Source organism: Geotrypetes seraphini, chromosome 2 (assembly GCF_902459505.1).
Source record: "Geotrypetes seraphini chromosome 2, aGeoSer1.1, whole genome shotgun sequence".
NCBI lineage: Eukaryota > Metazoa > Chordata > Amphibia > Gymnophiona > Dermophiidae > Geotrypetes > Geotrypetes seraphini.
This window is the reverse complement of record NC_047085.1, coordinates 22530443-22549878: the sequence shown is the minus strand read 5'-3', so window position 1 is coordinate 22549878 and position 19436 is coordinate 22530443. Positions and strand designations below refer to the sequence as shown.

At 43.9% G+C, this 19436-nt stretch overlaps 1 protein-coding gene across 15 annotated transcripts in view; it reads right to left on the bottom strand.

Annotated features, from left to right (window-relative positions):
• Positions 1 to 19436, bottom strand: part of PTK2 (protein tyrosine kinase 2) — a 779173-nt gene that overhangs the window by 124480 nt on the left and 635257 nt on the right. For all 15 annotated transcript variants that reach the window (XM_033930844.1, XM_033930848.1, XM_033930835.1 and 12 more), the window contains one exon: positions 12711 to 12842. In XM_033930844.1, coding sequence (XP_033786735.1) covers positions 12711 to 12842 — 132 coding nt within the window. The remainder of the gene's footprint in view (positions 1 to 12710; positions 12843 to 19436) is intronic.

Sequence of the window (19436 nt, the reverse complement as noted above, 5' to 3'; positions counted from 1 at the left end):
CGGCGAAGACGAGCGGCAAAGGCGCTCATCTTAGCGAGAGCGCCTTTGTGCCTTTGTGAAGGGCCAAGTCATTTTCACAAGGACACCTGAGAGAGGCAGCAAGCTATTCAACAGGTGCTCTTTTCCTTCCAACTTTCAAACTATTTTACAGGCAGCCGACTAACAAATAGGCAGACTTAACTGACACTTTACTAACTACCTCTAACTATTCTTCAAACTTCCATACTTTAAAACTCTTTGACAGGCAGACCTTCATACTATCTAAAGGGGAGGCTTTTCAAGCTCACTAATAAGCAGGCTGACATAACTAACTAAGACACATCTAATACAATTATCTATCCTATAATAAATTTTTTAAAAAATATATATAATAATATTTCCTTTTTCTCTCTTTTCTTGAAAATGGCAGGAAGAACTAGAAGCAACAGGGCTACAATCAAGACCAGCAGCCCAGTCACCGAAGAGATCCAAGGGACGGCCGAGATCCACGCACAGACTGAAGGGGAACCAGGACGCAGGACAGAGGTCTCCATACAGACCGAGACCATCCCCATGCTAAGGACGACAGTAGCAACACAGACAGAAGAGATGGATCAGCTTGACGGAGACATCATGCAGGAGCTGAGGAACCTGAGAGAGGAGGTAAAGTGTCTGAGAAGCATCCAAGAGGATGAAGCCTTCATCGATGGAGTCATCCAGGAGCTGTCCCAGATCACTGACTATCCTCAGGACGCCCAAACAGTCCGAACCTGCGACCTTAAAACCAACGATTGGGGTACAAGAGGAAGCGGGAAACAATGACTCCTGGCAGCTAGTAACTTCCTCCACAGGCAAACGCAGAAAACCTTCCTCTTCCTCATCATCTATCTCTTTCTCTCGTACACAGGGCAGTTTTATATCGACCCCACTAATCACCTTGAAGAACAGATTCCAGCTGTTACAGGAGGAGCCCACCAATGAGGTACAGGAGGTCGTCCAGCAGATAATTCTGGTTCCGGAGAAAACAGATCAGCTCCCCCCCAAAGAAGTGCAGAGTGATAGTAATTGGGGACTCCCTGCTGAGAGGCACCGATGGACCAATTTGCAGACCGGATATGCAATCAAGAGAGGTCTGCAGTCTGCCAGGAGCCAAGATCCGAGTTGTAACCGTCTGCCTAGACAGACTGATCAAGCCCCATGACAGCTTCCCCATGCTTCTCATCTACGTCGGAATGAACGACACTGCCAGGAACACCCCGGAGAGCATATCTGAAGACTTTTGAGCCCTGGGTGAGAAGCTGAGGAAGATGGAAGCGCAGGTGGTCTTCTCCTCGATTCTCCCAGTGAGGGGCAAGGGGAGAGCCAGGGAGGAACGTATCCAGAGGACTAACGACTGGCTGCACGGATGGTGCAGGGAGATGAACTTCGCATTCATGAACCATGGACTACAGGGACCTGATGGACTTCACCGGACCAGAAGGGGAAAGAACATCTTTGGACACCGTCTAGCCCGCCTACTTTGTAGGGCTTTAAACTAGGTAAGTTGGGGGAGGGTACCCTCTCATGTGATGGCGCAAATAACCAACTTGGTGAGGTAAGTTGTCCATTTCTGAGTCCGAGGTAGGTACACTCTGCATTTCCGAGTCAGAGGTAAGTGCACACATTGCAGACAGTATTATTGGAGTCTAACTAACTCAGGCAGGAATATCTACACAGACACATAGGTATGGAGGGCTATGTATGTTAATGCCCACAGTTTGGGCAATAAGATTCTGGAATTAGAGACGGAAATGAGGAACGCCGATCTAGATGTGGTGGCGATATCTGAGACTTGGTTCACGGACTCCCATGGGTGAGATATGGCTATACCAGGATACAACTTACTTCGGTGGGACAGAGAGGGCAAAATGAGAGGAGGGGTAGCACTATACACTAAAGAGGACATCAAAGTTACCAAGATCGCAGATGTCAAGTACACCAGGGAATCCCTCTGGGTGAATATGGCTAGAGGGAAGGACAAATGCCTGTATCTTGGCGTAGTATACAGACCTCCAAGACAACAGGAGGACATGGATATAGAATTAGTTGAGGACATTGAGAATATCACTTTGCGTGGAGACACAGTATTGTTAGGAGACTTCAATATGCCTGATGTGGATTGGAACAAACTTTCCGCTACGACCAGCTAGACTCAAACAATTGGTATTGGAGCCCACTAGAGATCGGGTGATACTAGACCTAATACTCACCAATGGAGAAAGTGTCACCGAGGTCTCAGTAGGCGATACGCTAGCCTCCAGTGATCACAACATGATACGGTTCAACCTCAGGAAAGTTTTCACAAAGTCAAGCACATCAACCAAGGTCGTCAACTTTAAGGGCACAAACTTCAAAAGTATGGGAGATTTCGTCCAGAGGGCGCTGCAAAACCAAGCTGAAACAGATAATGTGGAGGTGATGTGGTCAACTCTCAAATCAACCATACGAGAAGCAACCAACCGCTATGTCAAATCAGTAAGTAAATGGCGAAGAAACAATAGACCACAGTGGTTCTCTACGGAGATCTCAGACCTCATAAAAAAGAAGAAAAGGGTGTTCATCTTCCACAAACAATCAGGGAAGCAAGAATCCAAGGAAGACTATCTGGCCAAGTCTAAAGCGGTCAAAACGGCAGTCAAGGAGGCCAAACTCCGAATGGAGGAAGACCTTGCGAAGAACATCAAGAAGGGCGATAAATCCTTCTTCAGGTACATTAGTGACAGAAAAAAAAACCACAGATGGGATAGTACGCCTTAGGAAACCCGACGGGAACTTTGTGGAATCGGATTCCGAAAAAGCCAAATTGTTAAATGAATACTTCTGCTCGGTCTTCACTTGCGAGGTGCCGGGATCCGGCCCTCAGCTGCCGACTAGGGAGAGCTCGGAAGACCCATTTTGAAACTTTGAGTTTACGCCCAGTAGTTTTTATGATTAGCTATCTAGACTCAAGGCGAACAAAGCCATGGGACCGGACAAACTACACCCCAGGGTGATCAGGGAACTGAGTGACGTCCTTGCGGAACCGTTATCCGCGCTCTTCAATCTTTCCCTAAGTACAGGAAAAGTTCCGTTGGATTGGAAGACGGCTAACGTCATTCCACTCCACAAAAAGGGAAGCAGGACAGAGGCTGAGAATTACAGACCAGTGAGTCTCACATCAATAGTAAGTAAACTTATGGAAACGCTAATCAAACGCCAATTGGATACAATCCTGAACTAGGAGAAACTACGGGATCCCCATCAACATGGTTTTACGAAGGGAAGGTCCTGCCAATCAAATCTGATCAGCTTCTTTGACTGGGTAACAAGGAAGTTGGATACAGGGGAATCCCTGGACGTCGTATACTTGGACTTCAGCAAAGCGTTTGATAGCGTCCCACACCGCAGGTTATTGAGCAAGATGGGTTCAATGGGACTGGGTGTAACATTAATCGCATGGGTTAGGGACTGGCTTAGGGGTAGACGTCAGAGGGTAGTGATTAACGATACCCTCTCCGATACGACGGAGGTGATCATCGGAGTGCCGCAGGGCTCGGTCTTGGGCCCGATCCTATTTAACATCTTCATAAGTGACTTGATTGAGGAGCTTCGAGGTAAAATTACATTATTCGCCGATGACGCCAAACTATGCAACATAGTAGGCAAAAGCTCATCAGACGAAAGCACAGTGCCCGACAAAAGCTCAATGCCTGACAGTATGATGCAGGACCTACTCCTGCTGGAGCATTGGTCAAAGACTTGGCAACTAAGTTTCAATGCCACAAAATGCAAGGTCATGCACCTTGGTGGAAAAAATCCATGCAGGACTTGCACCCTAAATGACGAGATCCTAGCAAGGACTGTAGCAGAACGCAACTTGGGCGTGATCATTAGCGAAGACATGAAGACTGCCAATCAAGTGGAGAAAGCTTCCTCCAGGGCTAGGCAAATCATGGGTTGTATCCATAGAAGTTTTGTCAGCTGTAAGCCCCAGGTTATTATGCCATTGTACAGATCCATGATGAGACCCCATGGAATACTGTGTGCAATTCTGGAGGCCGCATTATCAAAAGGATGTGCGGAGAGTTGAGTCGGTTCAGCGAATGGCCACCAGAATGGTTTTAGGACTCAAGGATCTGAGGAACGGCTGGATAAGTTGCAGCTATACTCACTTGAAGAACGCAGAGAGAGGGGAGACATGATCGAGACGTTCAAATATGTCACGGGCCGTATCGAGGTGGAAGAAGATCTCTTTTTTCTTAAAGGACCCATGGCGACAAGAGGGCATCTGTGGAAAATCAAGGGTGGGAAATTTCATGGCGATACCAGAAAATAATTCTTCACCGAAAGGGTGGTTGATCGCTGGAATAATCTTCCGCAACAGGTAATTGAGGCCAGCAGCGTGCCAGATTTTAAGAAAAGATGGGATTGGCATGTCGGGTCTCTTCATGGAGGTAGATAGGGGGTGGGTCTTTGGTGTGGGCAGACTGGATGGGCCGTGGCCCTTTTCTGCCGTCATTTTCTATGTTTCTAAGAGATAGAGTAGGGCAGAAAGGTGGAGGTATTGCCCTATATGTTCAGGATGGAGTAGAAACTTTTAGAGAGGCTACGACGGAAAGGATAGAGAAGCTGGAGTCCAACTGAATCAAGATTCCTAGACACAATGGTGCAGACACAAAAATTGGCCTTTACTATCGACCCCCAGGACAGACGGAGGAGACAGACTCAGAAATGATAGAGGAAATTAAACAAGAATGTAAGACAAGTAATGTAATAATCATGGGAGACTTCAATTTCCCGGGGATAGACTGGAACCTGGGAACCTTGAACTGCGGCAAGGAGGCCAAGTTCCTGGAAGCGCTAGGGGACTGCTTCCTGGAACAAATGGTGGGAAAGCCGATGAGAGGAAACACCACCTTGGAATTGGTCCTAAATGGCATTACGGGACCGACAAAAGAAGTAAAAGTCACGGTCCTGCTGGGGACGAGCGATCACAACATGATCAACTTTAAACTTGACATCGGGATAGGGAAACGTACCAAAACTTTAACCACGACCTTAAATTTTAAAAAGGGAAGATACGATAGCATGAGAGCCATGGTGAAACAACAGCTCAAGAAAAAGATGGACAAAGTAAAAATGGTAGATCAGGCATGGTCCCTACTGAAAAATACTATCACGGAAGCACAAAATCTCTACATTCCGCGGATTTCCAAAGAAAGTAAAACTGAAGGCAAAGGAGAACTGGCATGGCTTACTAGAGAGGTGAAGGAAGCCATAAAAGAAAAGAAGGACTCCTTTAAAAAATGGAAATGCACGAAAACAACCGAAGCTTGGAACAAACACAAAGATGATCAGAAGAAATGTCACAAGGTGGTGTGGGATGCCAAAAAGGACTATGAGGAGAAAACAGCGCAAGAGGCCACAAATTTCAAGCCCTTCTTTAGATACGTAAAAGGAAAAAAACCTGGAAAAGAGGCGGTGGGACTGCTGGATGACCAGGGAAGAAAAGGATACATCAAAGAAGACAAACAAATTGCAGACAGATTAAATTCCTTCTTTGCGTCTATCTTTACGAAGGAGGACACCGCAACAATACCAGAAGCAGTGAAAGTGTTCAAAGGAGTAATAGAGGACAGCCTCACCACAGTAGAAGTGGACTTGGCCCAGATATACTACCAGATCGATAATCTTAAAAGCGACAAATCCCCTGGACCTGATGGAATTCACCCGAGAGTCTTAAAAGAACTGAAGGTTGAAATCGGAGAGCTTTTGCAAAAACTTGCCAACCTGTCAATTAAAACTGGACAGATACCGGATGATTGGAAGATAGCGAACGTCACACCAATTTTCAAAAAAGGATCAAGAGGAGAACCGGGCAACTACAGACCTGTGAGTCTCACGTCTGTCCCTGGATGAGAGCGAGTCAACATGGCTTCAGGAAAGGGAAATCATGTTTGATGAATTTACTTCAATTTTTTGAGACCATGAACAAACAAATTGATAGTGGAGAACCGGTGGACATAACATACTTGGACTTCTAGAAAACGTTCGACAAGGTTCCACATGAAAGACTTCTCAGGAAACTACAAAGTCATGGAATAGAGGGAGATATACTAAGATGGATAGGCAAATGGCTGGAGAACAGAAAGCAGAGTGTGGGCATAAATGGGAAGTTCTCAGACTGGGAGAAAGTGACTAGCGGTGTGCCCCAGGGCTCGGTACTTGGGCCCATCTTATTTAATATTTTCATCAATGACCTAGAAGAAGGAACATCCAGTGAGATCATCAAGTTTGCAGATGACACAAAGCTATGCCGGGCAATCAGATCGCAGAAGGATAGCGAGGAACTCCAGAGTGACTTGTGTCAGTTAGAGAAATGGGCAGAGAAATGGTAGATGAAGTTTAATGTGGAAAAGTGCAAAGTAATGCATTTAGGCAGAAAGAACAAGGAACACGAGTATAGAATGTCAGGTGCAACTCTGGGTAAGAGCAAACAAGAAAAGGACCTGGGTGTACTGATAGATAAGACCCTGAAACCGTCGGCACAATGTGCGGCAGCAGCAAAGAAAGCAAATAGAATGTTAGGCATGATAAAGAAAGGAATCACGAGTAGATCGGAGAAAGTTATAATGCTGCTTTATAGAGCAATGGTCAGACCACACTTGGAATACTGTGTCCAACATTGGTCTCTCAACCTAAAGAAGGATATAAAACTGCTGGAGAGGGTGCAGAGACGAGCAACGAAGCTAATAAAAGGTATGGAGAACTTGGAATACGAGGAACGACTTAAGAGACTGGGATTGTTCTCCCTTGAGAGGATATTATCGAGGAAGGGATATGACTGAGACTTTCAAAATACTGAAAAGGAATCGACAAAATAGAGCAGGAAAAAAATATTTACAATGTCCAATGTGACATGGACAAAGGGAGGACAAGTCCAGGACAAATATCAGGAAGTTCTGCTTCATGCAATGAGTGGTGGACACCTGGAATGCTCTCTCAGAGGAGGTTATTGCGGAATCCACCATTCTAGGATTTAAAAGCAAACTAGATGCACATCTCCTTACAAGAGGCATAGAGGGATATGGGTGACTAAAATTACGCCAGGTGTACACCTGGCTGGGCCTCCGCGTGTGCGGATCGCCGGACTTGATGAACCGAAGGTCTGATCCGGAGATGGCAGTTCTTATGTTCTTATTTAGTTTTTTATCCCGTTGTCTCCAAAGAGCTCAGAACAGGTTACAGGTTAAACATACATACAGTTAACAGGTTACAATTTGGACTGGATTTGCCTTAAGTTCAGTACAAGTTTATGATACAAGTTTTTATCCTAACTTGACACATACTAGGGGTCAAATACTAATATACAGTTATGGGAAAGAAGAACCCAAACTATAGCTATGTGATGCAGGGATCCACGTTAGGAGTTACTGCCCAGGAAAAGGATCTAGGAGTCATATGTTGAAGATACACTGAAACCTTCAATGTGTGGCAGTAGCTAAGAAAACAAATAAAATGTAAGGCATTATCAGGAAATGAATGAATGAAAAATAAAGATGAAAGTGTTGTAATGCCCTTTTATCACTCTATGGTATGGCCACACCTCGAATACTGTGTGCAATTCTGGTTGCTGAATCTCATAAAAGATGTAGTGGAATTAGAAAAAGTACAGAGAAGGGCAACAAACATGATAAAAGGGATCGGACGACTTCCCTATGAAGAAAGGCTAAAGCAGCGAGGGCTCTTCAGCTTGGAGAAGAGATGGTTCAGGAGTGATATGATAGAGATCTATCTAAAATACTGAGTGGAGTGGAAAGGGTAGATGTGAATCGCTTGTTTACTCTTTCCAAAAAATGCTAGGACTAGGGGGCATGTGATGAAGCTACTAAGTAGTAGATGTAAAACAAATGGAAAAAAATATTTCTTCACACAATGTGTAATTAAACTCTGGAATTTGCTGCTGGAGAATGTGATGAATTAGTTAGCTTAGCAGGGTTTAAAAAAAGGTTTGGATAATTTCCTAAAAGAGAAGTCCATAGGCCATAAGCTTGGGGAAATCCACAGCTTATTCCTAGGATAAGCAGCATAAAATCTGTTTTACTACTTGGGATCTAGCTAGATACTTGGGACCTGGGTTGGTCACTAAATTGGAAACAGGATTTGGGGCTTGATGGACCTTCGCTGTGTCCCAGTATGACAATTCTTATGTAGATATTCTGAATACTTGATTGGCTAGATGTGCCCTGAGGTCAAGGTTGAGAACCACAGCACTAGGCTACTCCTTTCTTTGCAAAACTTCTAGGGAGACTGTAGTCAAAATACAAGGTGCAGTGTTCTCCCCAGAAATATTTTCCAGCCGGGTGGCATGAAAAAGTAGCCGGGTGGGGCAGGATGGGGAAATTTGGTGGTGGGGAAAATTAACCCCCTCTTTTACTAAGGTGTGCTAGCATTTTTAGCATGCGCAAACCCCTGTGCTATATGGGAAAACTAACGCCAGCTCAATGCTGGCGTTAGCATCTAGCGCATGTGGCAATTCTCCGCGCACTAAGCGCATGCTAAAACCACTATTGTAACTTAGTAAAAGGAGCCCTAAATGTGTACTATTTTTATTAGTTAATTATTATTATTATTTTCCAATGCTCAATATGACTTCCTTTTTTAAGGTTTGACACTTGTGCCAGAATATTTTTACTAAATTTAAGAAGTTTTTGCCCTCTTTCAAATGGTATAGAGGTTAAAAAAAGGGAAAGGCATTAATGAAGTCATTAGGTTCAATCTAGCCATTTATTTCTGCATGAATTTAAACAACTAAAAAAAAAAAAAAGATAAATATAGCTGATCCAGTCATACAAGAAATGGCTCTACAGCAAGGGTGCCCACACGTTTTGGGCTTGCGAGCTACTTTTAAAATGACCAAGTCAAAATGATCTACCAACAATAAAATAAAAATAAAAAAAAACACAAAGCACACTGTACGCAGAGAAAATGTTAATTATCATATATATTCCGCAGGTTTTCAAAGAGGTCAAGGCAGATGATTTTATGCAATGTCACCTCAGGAACAACTATACAAAAATAGACAAATATACCCCCTCCCTTTTTACTAAATCACAATAGCGGTTTTTAGCGCAGGGAGATGCGCTGAATGCCCTGCACTGCTCTCGATGCTCATAGGCTCCCTGTGCTAAAAAACGCTATTGCGATTTAGTAAAAGGGGGCCAAAGTGCAAAATATAGACAGCAGATATAAATTCTCAAAACAGACACATTTTGATCACTAAACTGAAAATAAAATAATTTCTCCCACAAGTGGACATGCTTAGTTACGTCAGCTCTATGGCTGCTTTACCTGTAAGGTGCCTGAATCTAAGGCTATATGCTACCATTCTGTAATGGAACCTGGGAGCCCATTCACTGCTATAGAATAGGCATTCCCTGTACAGTCTCAGCGTGCCTACGAGGAAGAACCCACTTGGAGAATGGTTCATCAACATACCCAATATAAATAGTTCATAGTCAGCTCATAGACAAATGAGCGCACGCAAGACACAACGCTGAGTTTTATGATCATACCCTCCCTTTTCTTGCGCGTGAACCAAAAATACTGCGCGTGAACCAGAAATATAAACATACCTGTAAATGAAAAAATGTGGACGTTCGCTCTCACCAGAGGCGATAAAAATCCGCGCAAGACAAATATTCGTTATAGATCAAGTACTAGCAAAACCAGATCTTTACCTATAACGGACACGGTCAGGCAGCAAAAGGAAGGCGGGCTGTTCGGAGGACATATATAATGTGGAAACGTAACTATAGTAACGAAAATGCATTCACGTGACATATTTAAATGCTGTTCGGAAAATATATATAATGAGGTAACGTAACCATAGTAATGAAAATGCATTCACGTGACTTATATTGAAAACGCAAAGAGTCAAGGGAATCATACTGAACACGCATTGATGTGATCACGTGTAACATGACGTGTTAACGTGCTGTACGTGCGTGTGTCCTTCGATCGGCAAGCGGCCTCTAGTGGCACGCTGAATGCGCTGAATTGTCATAGCGCTCAGTTATCTTGCGCTAAATTGTCTCGCACTGAGTTGTCGCTGCGCTCAATTGTCTTGTGCGGAGATATTGTCTTTAGCGCAATTGTCTGTGAGCGTCATTGTCTTAGCGCTGAGTTGTCTGCGCACGATTGTCTTGCACGCTTTTGACCTGTCACCTTGGAGAATTGCCCCTTATTTTTTTTTAAGGATTATAAAAACAGAAGCAATAACGTGAAAAACAAAACCCAGCCTTAAAACAGACTGAATTAATTTGTGAACCATTATTTAAAGGATACTCAGAAAAAATATTGTTTTCCCTTAACTTAAATGAAATAAACATATTCCTATCCATCATTTGACTATAGCTAAGTGCAAAAGAACCTCATAGAGCTGCAGTGAATAGAAAAGTGATTTCGTTTTACTGTAATTTCTGCATTAAGTGGATTTGCACACCCCAAGCTCCTTAAATCCTGATGCACTTCTAACTTTTCCTGTATCAGCCTTTGCAAGATTAATAAATGGAGCATCCTTCTGCCTGCCAGTTAAAGGATGAAAAACAAATGCCTATAAAGTTCAAATCACAGCTTGACTAAACTTGAACTTTCTTGATTTTATTCTTCCTGGCTGACCACTTTATCTTCCACAATAGACACCAAGGTTGCTTGGATCGGAGCTTTAAAAGAGCAAGCAGAATCGGGTCCGATGTCCGTGCGTTTGTTTTTCTCAAATGGTATACCACTACACTTGCTGCTTTTACTTGCTTCAGGCCTTCCTCGTTGCCGGGACCTACCTACTTTCTGTTTCCGCGAAGGCAGTACCCGGCAGCAAAGAAGACCCGAAGCAAGTAAAAGCAGCAAGTTGTAAGCTTCCCTCCGGGGTTCTATCGTGTGCGTGCCGGCTTCCCTTCTCTTCCTCCCCCCCCCCCCCCCCCCCGGATGCTACTTCCGGTTTCGGAGGGAAGAGAAGCACATGATAGAGCCCCGGAGGGAAGCTTACAACTTGCTGCTTTTACTTGCTTCAGGCCTTACTCGCTGCCGGGTCCTGCCTTCGCTGAAACAGAAAGTAGGCAGGATCCGGCAACGAGGAAGACCCGAAGCAAGTAAAAGCATGCTGGCAAAAAAAAAAAAAAAAAAAGGGCAGGCGTCATAACAAAATTTTTGGCGGCGAGTCAGCCCAGGAAGGAGCATTGGCGACAGCAGCAGGATTAGCTGGGCGGTCATCTAAATCAGCCGGGCGCAGCGCTGAGGTGCTGTATTTATCTAATAAAACTTGAGAAAATATTACATGAAGGGAATGAGGATTACCAAAATAAGACTGGAAATAAACAAAATACTGGGTTAGATGGACCTTTAGTCTAAACTAGGGGTGCCCACACTTTTTGGGCCTGCGAGCTACTTTTAAAACGACCAAGTCAAAATGAGCTACCAACAATAAAATTTTTTAAAAACACAAAGCACACTGTACGCAGAAAAAATGTGAATTATCATTTATATTCCAGGGGTTTTTCAAAGAGGTAAAGGCAGATGACTCTATGCACTGTCACCTCAGTAACAAAAATAGACAAATATACCCCCCTCCCTTTTTACTAAAATGCGATAGCAGTTTTCAGCGCAGGGAGCTTCGCTGAATGCCACGCTCTGCTCTCGATGCTCATAGGCTCCCTGCACTAAAAACCGCTATTGCGGTTTAGTAAAAGGGGGCCATAGTGCAAAATATAGACAGCCGATATAAATTCTCAAAACAGACACATTTTGATCACTAAATTGAAAATAAAATCATTTTTCCTACCTTTATTGTCTGGTGATTTCATGGGTCTCTGGTTGCACTGTCTTCTTCTGACTGTGCATCCAATATTTCTTCCCTTCTTTCAGCCTTTATGCTTCCTCTCCTCCAGACCTCATTCCCTCCCCCAACTTTTTCTTCCTCTTTCCCTGCCTTTTCTTTCTCCCTGCCTCCCTTTCTTTTTTTCTCTCTTCATGCCCCCTCTCTTTCTTTCTGTTTCCCTTCTTTCCTTCTGTCTCCCTGCCTGCCCCCTTTCTTTCTTTCTGCCTGCCCTCTCCATAGCCACTGCTGCTGCCATCGGGGAACAGGCCCCCAAGCCACTGCTGCCCCAAACTCTCCCTGTTTCCCGTCAAGGGCCGACCAGCATTCCTCTCCCCGACGTAAATTCTGCTGTCGGAGAGGACGTTCCGGGCCAGCCAGGCAGCGATTAGCTGGTCCGGAACTCCCTCTCCGACGGCAGAATTGATGTCATGGAGAGAGTAAGGCCGATCAGTCCCGTATATTGTGAAGGCAACGTGAGTCTATCATGGAGCCCAGGATGGGCTCTGCGATCAACTCACTTTGTCTTCACGATCTATCGGTCGATCGCGATCGACGTATTTGGCACCCCTGGTCTAAACCAATACAGTAACAGGTACACTAGGGACAGAGAAAGCATATATGAATGTAAACTGCTTTGGTTTTGCCACAGAAAGGTGGTATATCAAATTCATGACGCTCACATGTTCTTATGGATTGCTGATTCATATTAAACATGAACCTTGATGTATTGCTTTGAAAAATGGCAATTCTCTCCAGATTATTTTAACACATTTCTCTTTCTGAAAAATCACAATGAGCAACTCCTAGCTGCACTGAAGAACTAGAAAAGTTTTCTTACCAGGAATCTCTCCTCTTTTTCAAGCCAGCGCTGATCATCTTCCATTTCTTGTTGTTGTCTTATTAATCTTTCCTCCATCAAATGTGTTGGTAGAACCTGACCCAATCCTCGAATATCCAAGGGTCCTGAATCCTGATGAAAAAATACATATTTGTCTATACTACACGTTCTCTTTAAGATCTATGTTTTATGACAGATTAACATACATGTTATCAGACAGCCATATCACAATAGCAACTTAATATCAGATTGAATGAAAGAAAGTATGCAACATCTTCTAAAATCAGATGTGTATTATAGTTGCAACATTATAGAACAGTGGTAGGCAAACTCATTAGTCAAAAGAGCCAAAGATCAGCAGTACGATTAAGATTTCTTTTGAGAGCCAAATTTCTTTTCAAGAACCATGTTTTTAGGAGTCGGTTTAAACTAGCTACTAAACCCGGTTTTGGCAGTGTCTGGGCCAGTACACTACATCAATTTGGGGGAGGCGATGGACGCCCACTCCCAGAGCTCTTTTTGGATTTTACCAAATAGCGGTGCCTCAACCCAAAGGAATGTCTGCTTTTGTGGCATGTGTGATGCTATTGGGCAAAAAGGCTATTCTGTTCCATTGGTTGTCTAATGACCCACCGATTTACACCCATTAGAGATCTCTGATGATTACCTATGCTTCTTTGGAACTTAGACAATTTGCGGATCTGACCAAGGGTCAGGGCCACCACTTTAGTTTGATTTGGGAACATTTTTGGATGGATCTTACTTCACATGCTCGGAGTAGACACTTGAATTTGTGATCTAGCTAGTTTGCGTTTTACTGCTCACATACAGGTACCATGCTTGGAAATAAGGGAGGGAGGGAGGGATGGGGGGGGGGGGGTTTCTACTGTGCGTATATCACAGAAAATTGTTATGCCCTGTGTGCTTTGTTTGCTTGCACTTTGATGTTCAATAAATATATTTCAACATAAACTAGCTACTAACATTAAATAAAACTAGATATCATAGTAATAATAATTTTATTTATTGACAAAAAAATCTTTTTCTACCTTTTGTCGTTTCTGCTTTAATCATCTTGTCTTCACTCACTTCTTTCTAGCCAGCATCTATCCTCTCTGTCTTCCATGCAGCATCAGCCCCTTCCATGACTGCCCTCTCTCTCTCTGCCCCTGCCATCCACTGTCTGCCCTCTCCCCATTCCATATTGCATCTTCCTTCTTTCTATGCTCCTTCCATAAACTGTCTATCTTGTGCCCCTTCTCTCCTTTGTACATGATTCATTTCAGCTCTGCCACCTCTCCATTTTTCTGTCACCATCCCTTCCCCATTGCTCTGGCATCTCTCTCTTCTCCTTTCCTTCCCACCCCACGGTCTGGCATCTGTCTCCTTCCCTTCCCTGATTCCCTGGCATCTCTCTCCTTTCTTTTCATCTCTCCCTCCCCATCCATGCTTCCTTTTCCCTTGGTCTGGCATACCTTCCTCCTTCCCTCCATGTCTTGGCATATCTTCCTCCCTCTCTTCCCCCATATGCCCTGGCATTTCTTCCTCCCTCCCTTTCTTCCCTCCATGCCCTGGCATCTCTTCCCTCCATGCCCTGGCATCTCCTCCTCCCTCCCTCTCTTCATGCCCTGGCATCTCTTCCTTCCTCCCTCTTTCCTCCATGACCTGGCATCTCTTCCTCACTCCCTCTCTTCCCTCCATGCCCTGACAACTATTCCTCCCTCCCTCTCTTCCCTCCATGACCTGGCATCTCTTCCTCTCTCCCTCCCTCTTTTCCCTCCCTGACCTGGCATCTCTTCCTCTCTCCCTCCCTCTCTTCCCTTCATGCCCTGGCATCTTTTCCTCTCTCCACTCCATGCTCTGGCATCTCTTTCTCCCTCCCTCTTCCCTCCTTGACCTGGCATCTCTTCCTCCCTCCCTTCCCTCCAAGCCCTGGCATCTCCTTTCATTCCTTCCTTTCCCTCCAGTTGGGTGCAGCAATTCTCTCCCCCTCTGCTCCCTTTCCTCCTTCTGTCATCCTGTTCCAGGTTGGCAGTGCAGCCCCTTAGCGGGTGCTCCAAGGCCTGGCATCATGAACTTCTTCAGGCAGCAGCAGCACTCACAATTTGCTGCTGTTGCCTGCTTCAGGCCTTCTTCTCTGTTGGGTCCTGCCTTCATGGAAACAGGAAGTAGGCAGCACTCAGCAGAGAGAAAGGCCTGAATCTGGCAACAGCAGCTAATTGTAAACGCTGTTGCTGCCCGAAGAAGTTAATGATGCCAGGTCTTGGAGCACCAAGGGCAGACCGCTTCTCTCCCTATAGCCGAAGCCCCTCGGATAAGGAACATTTAGCTCTCCCTCCCATGCGAACCACGCTGACCCACCGCGAGACGACCGACAATCCTCCCTCCAGCACTCGGCGGCAGCTGCAGCACTCTAAACAGGCTGCTTCGCAGTTCACAGCTTTATGCAAGTGATTTCTGTGATGTCATCAGTGGCGCGGCAGAGGGAATCACAAGGGAGCTGAGGCTGTTGCTCCAAACACTCCATTCTCCACATAAATTTTAAAAACAAACTGTTGAATCAAAACAATGCACAAAGAAACTTTACAATTTTCAAAAACAAGAAGGAAAATCCTCGGAATGCAGCAGTATAGTGTATATCAATCATTGGCATAAAAATATTCCTGCCTATAAAGCTCAAAATGTAACAACTTTTACTGAAAAAAATTACTAAAGTTATAAACAAAAAACATATTTTTATACAATGTCACAGTATCATTGTTGTCTACCAATTCCTCGGGAGTTATTCATATAATCAGCTCCAGATCTCTTTTGAAATTAGTCTGTGCTATGACAAATAATTTTTTTTCAATTTAGTGTTTATCAAATTTCTGGGGTGGCCATGGGGATAACATGGCGCTGCCTGTTGCTAATCTTTTTGTTTCACTTTTTTTGAGCACAATACATTGTATCCATCACAGCTTTTTTCTAATGTCCTGTTTTGGGTTTGATTTATACATGATATATTACTTTTGTGGAATAGCATAATTAAACTACTTGACCAATTTTGAATTTGGTTGAATTCAATGCATAAGGAGTTTGATATTCACCATGCACATTCATGCTGAAAAAGTCTCTTTTAGATTTTAAAACATAAGCTATAAACTATAGCAAGAAGATATCCTCACTTGTACAGTATAGACAGTGTACTAAGTATGGAAAAATTATGTTTTTACCTGTTAATTTTCTTTCCTTTAGACACAGCAGATGAATCCAGAGACCAATGGGATAGCAAACATCTACCAGCAGGTGGAGATAGAGAAACTGATTAACAGGTGGTCCTATTGGCTGGCTATTCATCTTCAGTATTGCCCAAACATCCGTAACCATCAATATGCTTAGCATATAAAAAACTTCTTTCCCATAACAAATTTCAAAAGGTAATAATACAGAATACAACTATCAATAATAACAGACTTCGAAAGTTGCAAAAGAAAAAAACGACAGTCAATATCCAGAAAGGGTGGGGCCCTGGATTCATCTGCTGCGTCTAAAGGAAAGAAAATTAACAGGTAAGAACATAATTTTTCCTTCCTTAGCAACAGCAGCAGATGAATCCAGAGACCAATAGGATGTAACAAAGCAATCCTCAATCTGGGTGGGAAGCAAACGCCGCCTCCGCAACAACCGAAGCACTAAATGCAGCCTCCGCATGTGCCCCCACATCCAATCGGTAATGCTGAGATAAAGTATTCTTGGAAGACCAAGTAGACACGTAACAAAACTCCAAGGGAAAAACCTCTGGACTGAGTCCAAGTAGCCGCCATTGCTCTGGCTGAATGGTCATGAACTTCTTCCGCCAACCTCTTCCCTGCCATCAAGTAAGCGTAAAGAATGTCCTCCTGGACCCTTCGAGTGATGGAGGCTTTGGATGCTGCCATACGTTTGTCGCGTCCCTTGAAGAATACAAAGAGGTGATCTAAACGACTAAAAGTCGTTAGAAATCTACAGATTGTGAAGAATGCTACGCACTTTTAAAAAAAGCAGTGAAGAAAAGCTCGCTTCCCCATTCTTCCTCCCAGGAAGAAGGAAGGAAAAGTGAGAGTGGTATAAAAGAAAGGATGACACCACCTTAGAAATTGTGGTACTGAACTGACACCCCAGAATTTGTAAATCAGAAATAAGAATCCCCGCCGTACAAGGCCTGCAACTCAGAAAACCACTGAGCTGAAGCCATGGCCACAAGAAACACCATGTTCAATGTCACAGCTTTTTAGAGTCTCAAAAGATAAGGTTGAAACGAAGCCTTCTGTAAACTGCGAAGAAGTACCTTAAGACTGTACTCTGGACAGGGCTTCTTATGAGGTGTACGAATATACTGTACTCCTTTTAGGAACTGAACTACATGAAGCTGAAAAGTAAGTGAAGAGCGAGATACCTAGCACTTGTAACAAGCTAAGATTGCCACTTGAAGCTGAAGGGAATTGAACGCTAAGCCCTTAGCAATACGCTTGTGCCCAAAAAGAAAGAATATAAAACATAGAACTCTGGAAGGGTGCCAATGTTGAGAAGTACCCAAGAAAGGAAAAGCCTCCAAAAGGAAGCATGAGCCACAGGTGAAGACGTCTGTATCGCCTGGAGAAGAGAAGAAATAATCTGCTTTGCATAACTCTTACATGTCAACCATGACTTTTCAAAAGCTAGGTCGTAATATCAAAGTAGGATGAATATCCATGTTGATTGGACCCTAGGTGAGTAAATCCGGAGATTACAGGAATCTCAACAGTTCGGCCGTCAAAAGACTCATCAGATCCGCATAGCAAGGATGGCGCAGCCAATTCGGAGATTCTCTAATTACTGTGTCCTGAAAGAGAGCTTGAGATGGCAAATCCATCCAATCATCAGCTAGGGGAAAACACTTAAAAAGAGAAACCAGAGGCAAGAAAGAAACAACGCTACTATCCCCTCCGACTGCTACTCCCTGCTCCTGTTGAAGAAGCTAGGAAGCTTTGAATTTCGAGAAGAGGCCATGAGGTCTAGTTCTAGGAGATTTCACCTTTATACAAAGAGCTGAAATGCCTGAGCAAATAGTTCCCAATTTCCAGGATGTAGAAGGTTTTACTACTACTACTACTATTTATTATTTCTAAAGCGCTGAAAGGTGTACACAGCGCTGTACCTTTTAATATACGACGGTCCATGCTCAGATTTTGTGGTGAGAAAGTCTATCTAAAACCTTTTCCTGTCCTGTAAAATGATGCATTGAGAGAAGAGGAAGATGAGATTCCACCCACTGAAGTAAAACCATTACTTTACTCGCCAACTGAGTACATCACGTATTTTCCTGGCTGTAGAGAAATACCACCGTCATAACACTGTCCTAAAAGACCTTTATTGTCATTCCGGAAGAATGGTCTGAAACTCCTTAAACGGTAGCCTGACTATGCTTCAGTCCAGAAGAATGAACGAGTACTGACTCCTTGCACTGAGAATTGAAGGCACTGAGCCCTCCAACCCAACAGCCTGGGATGTTTGGCAACTTTGAGCCAGTCCAGCAAAGATCGAGGCATGCCTTTGAAAAGATTAATCTCGCTGAGCCACCAAATTATATTGAGCGATGCTTGAGGAGCCTACTAGATACTACAATTGGAGCCTTGAAATACCAGGAACCACTGGAACAAAAGCGACTGCTGTAGCATTCTCATGTGAAAACGAGCCGAAGTTCCCAGTGGAGTCACCACCATAGATTCTAGAATAGAATCTGTATAGAATCCCATACTCTTGTTCTTGGTGATAGAAGAAGGCAAACCTGAGACTGTAACCTGTCGCCCCAGTATCAGGGAAGAAACACATTCCGCTCCTACATGAACAACATCCCCTGATATTCCAATAATTAGTATAGGAGAAAAGAGCTCTCTGGAAATTTGAAGATTCACATCCAAAGAATTGAAGAAAAGAAGTTCAAATAAAAGAAATCACCCGTTTGTCTGACAAATTGACCTGGCTGCAAGACATCCGAATCAAGCAGTCGTCTAAGAAAGAAAGTACCTGAATCTCCTGCTTGCGCCAAAACGCCACTACTGCCCTCATTTTCTAAAATGTTCATGGAGCCGTGGCTAGGCCAAATGGCATCTGCCAAAACTGATAGCGCTGCTCGATGAGAGCCAAGCGAAGATAGTGCAAATTCGGTGTGCATAGGGAAATTGTAAATATTCTCACAGTTTTTCTCTGGAAATGTCTAACTCTGAGAAACTAATGAGATTGAGCCCCCATTTGACCAATTCCCTCATCGTAAGCACTATGAAGTAAATGGAATAACTTCCCTTAGTTCCGGAAGAACTAAAACTACTGCCCCGAGTACCAGTAACACTTAAAAGGGGTCTCGCACGAACATAACCTTTGAAAGCTCAATACATGGTGACTCCAAGAAAGAATCTGAAATGGGAGGAGGATTCAAAGTTGCAAGCATCCTGAAAAATGCCCAAAGCCCAAAGCCCTCTGACCTGACATCATATTGTCTCCCCCCTCACGAGAAAGCATAAAGAGTTACCAGAGGAAGTGAAGACCCCTTTAGAATGAAGAGCAGACAGTCGGGGAATGGCTGGACTAGAGCTGTAAATTCTGGAAGAAGAAAGGAACTTTCCCACAAAAAATACAACTTTGCAATGTAAGTTGGAATATGTCAGAATTGTGAAAACAGTACTAACTCCATGCAATGTTAGCCAAAAACTTACTGCCTTTAAAATG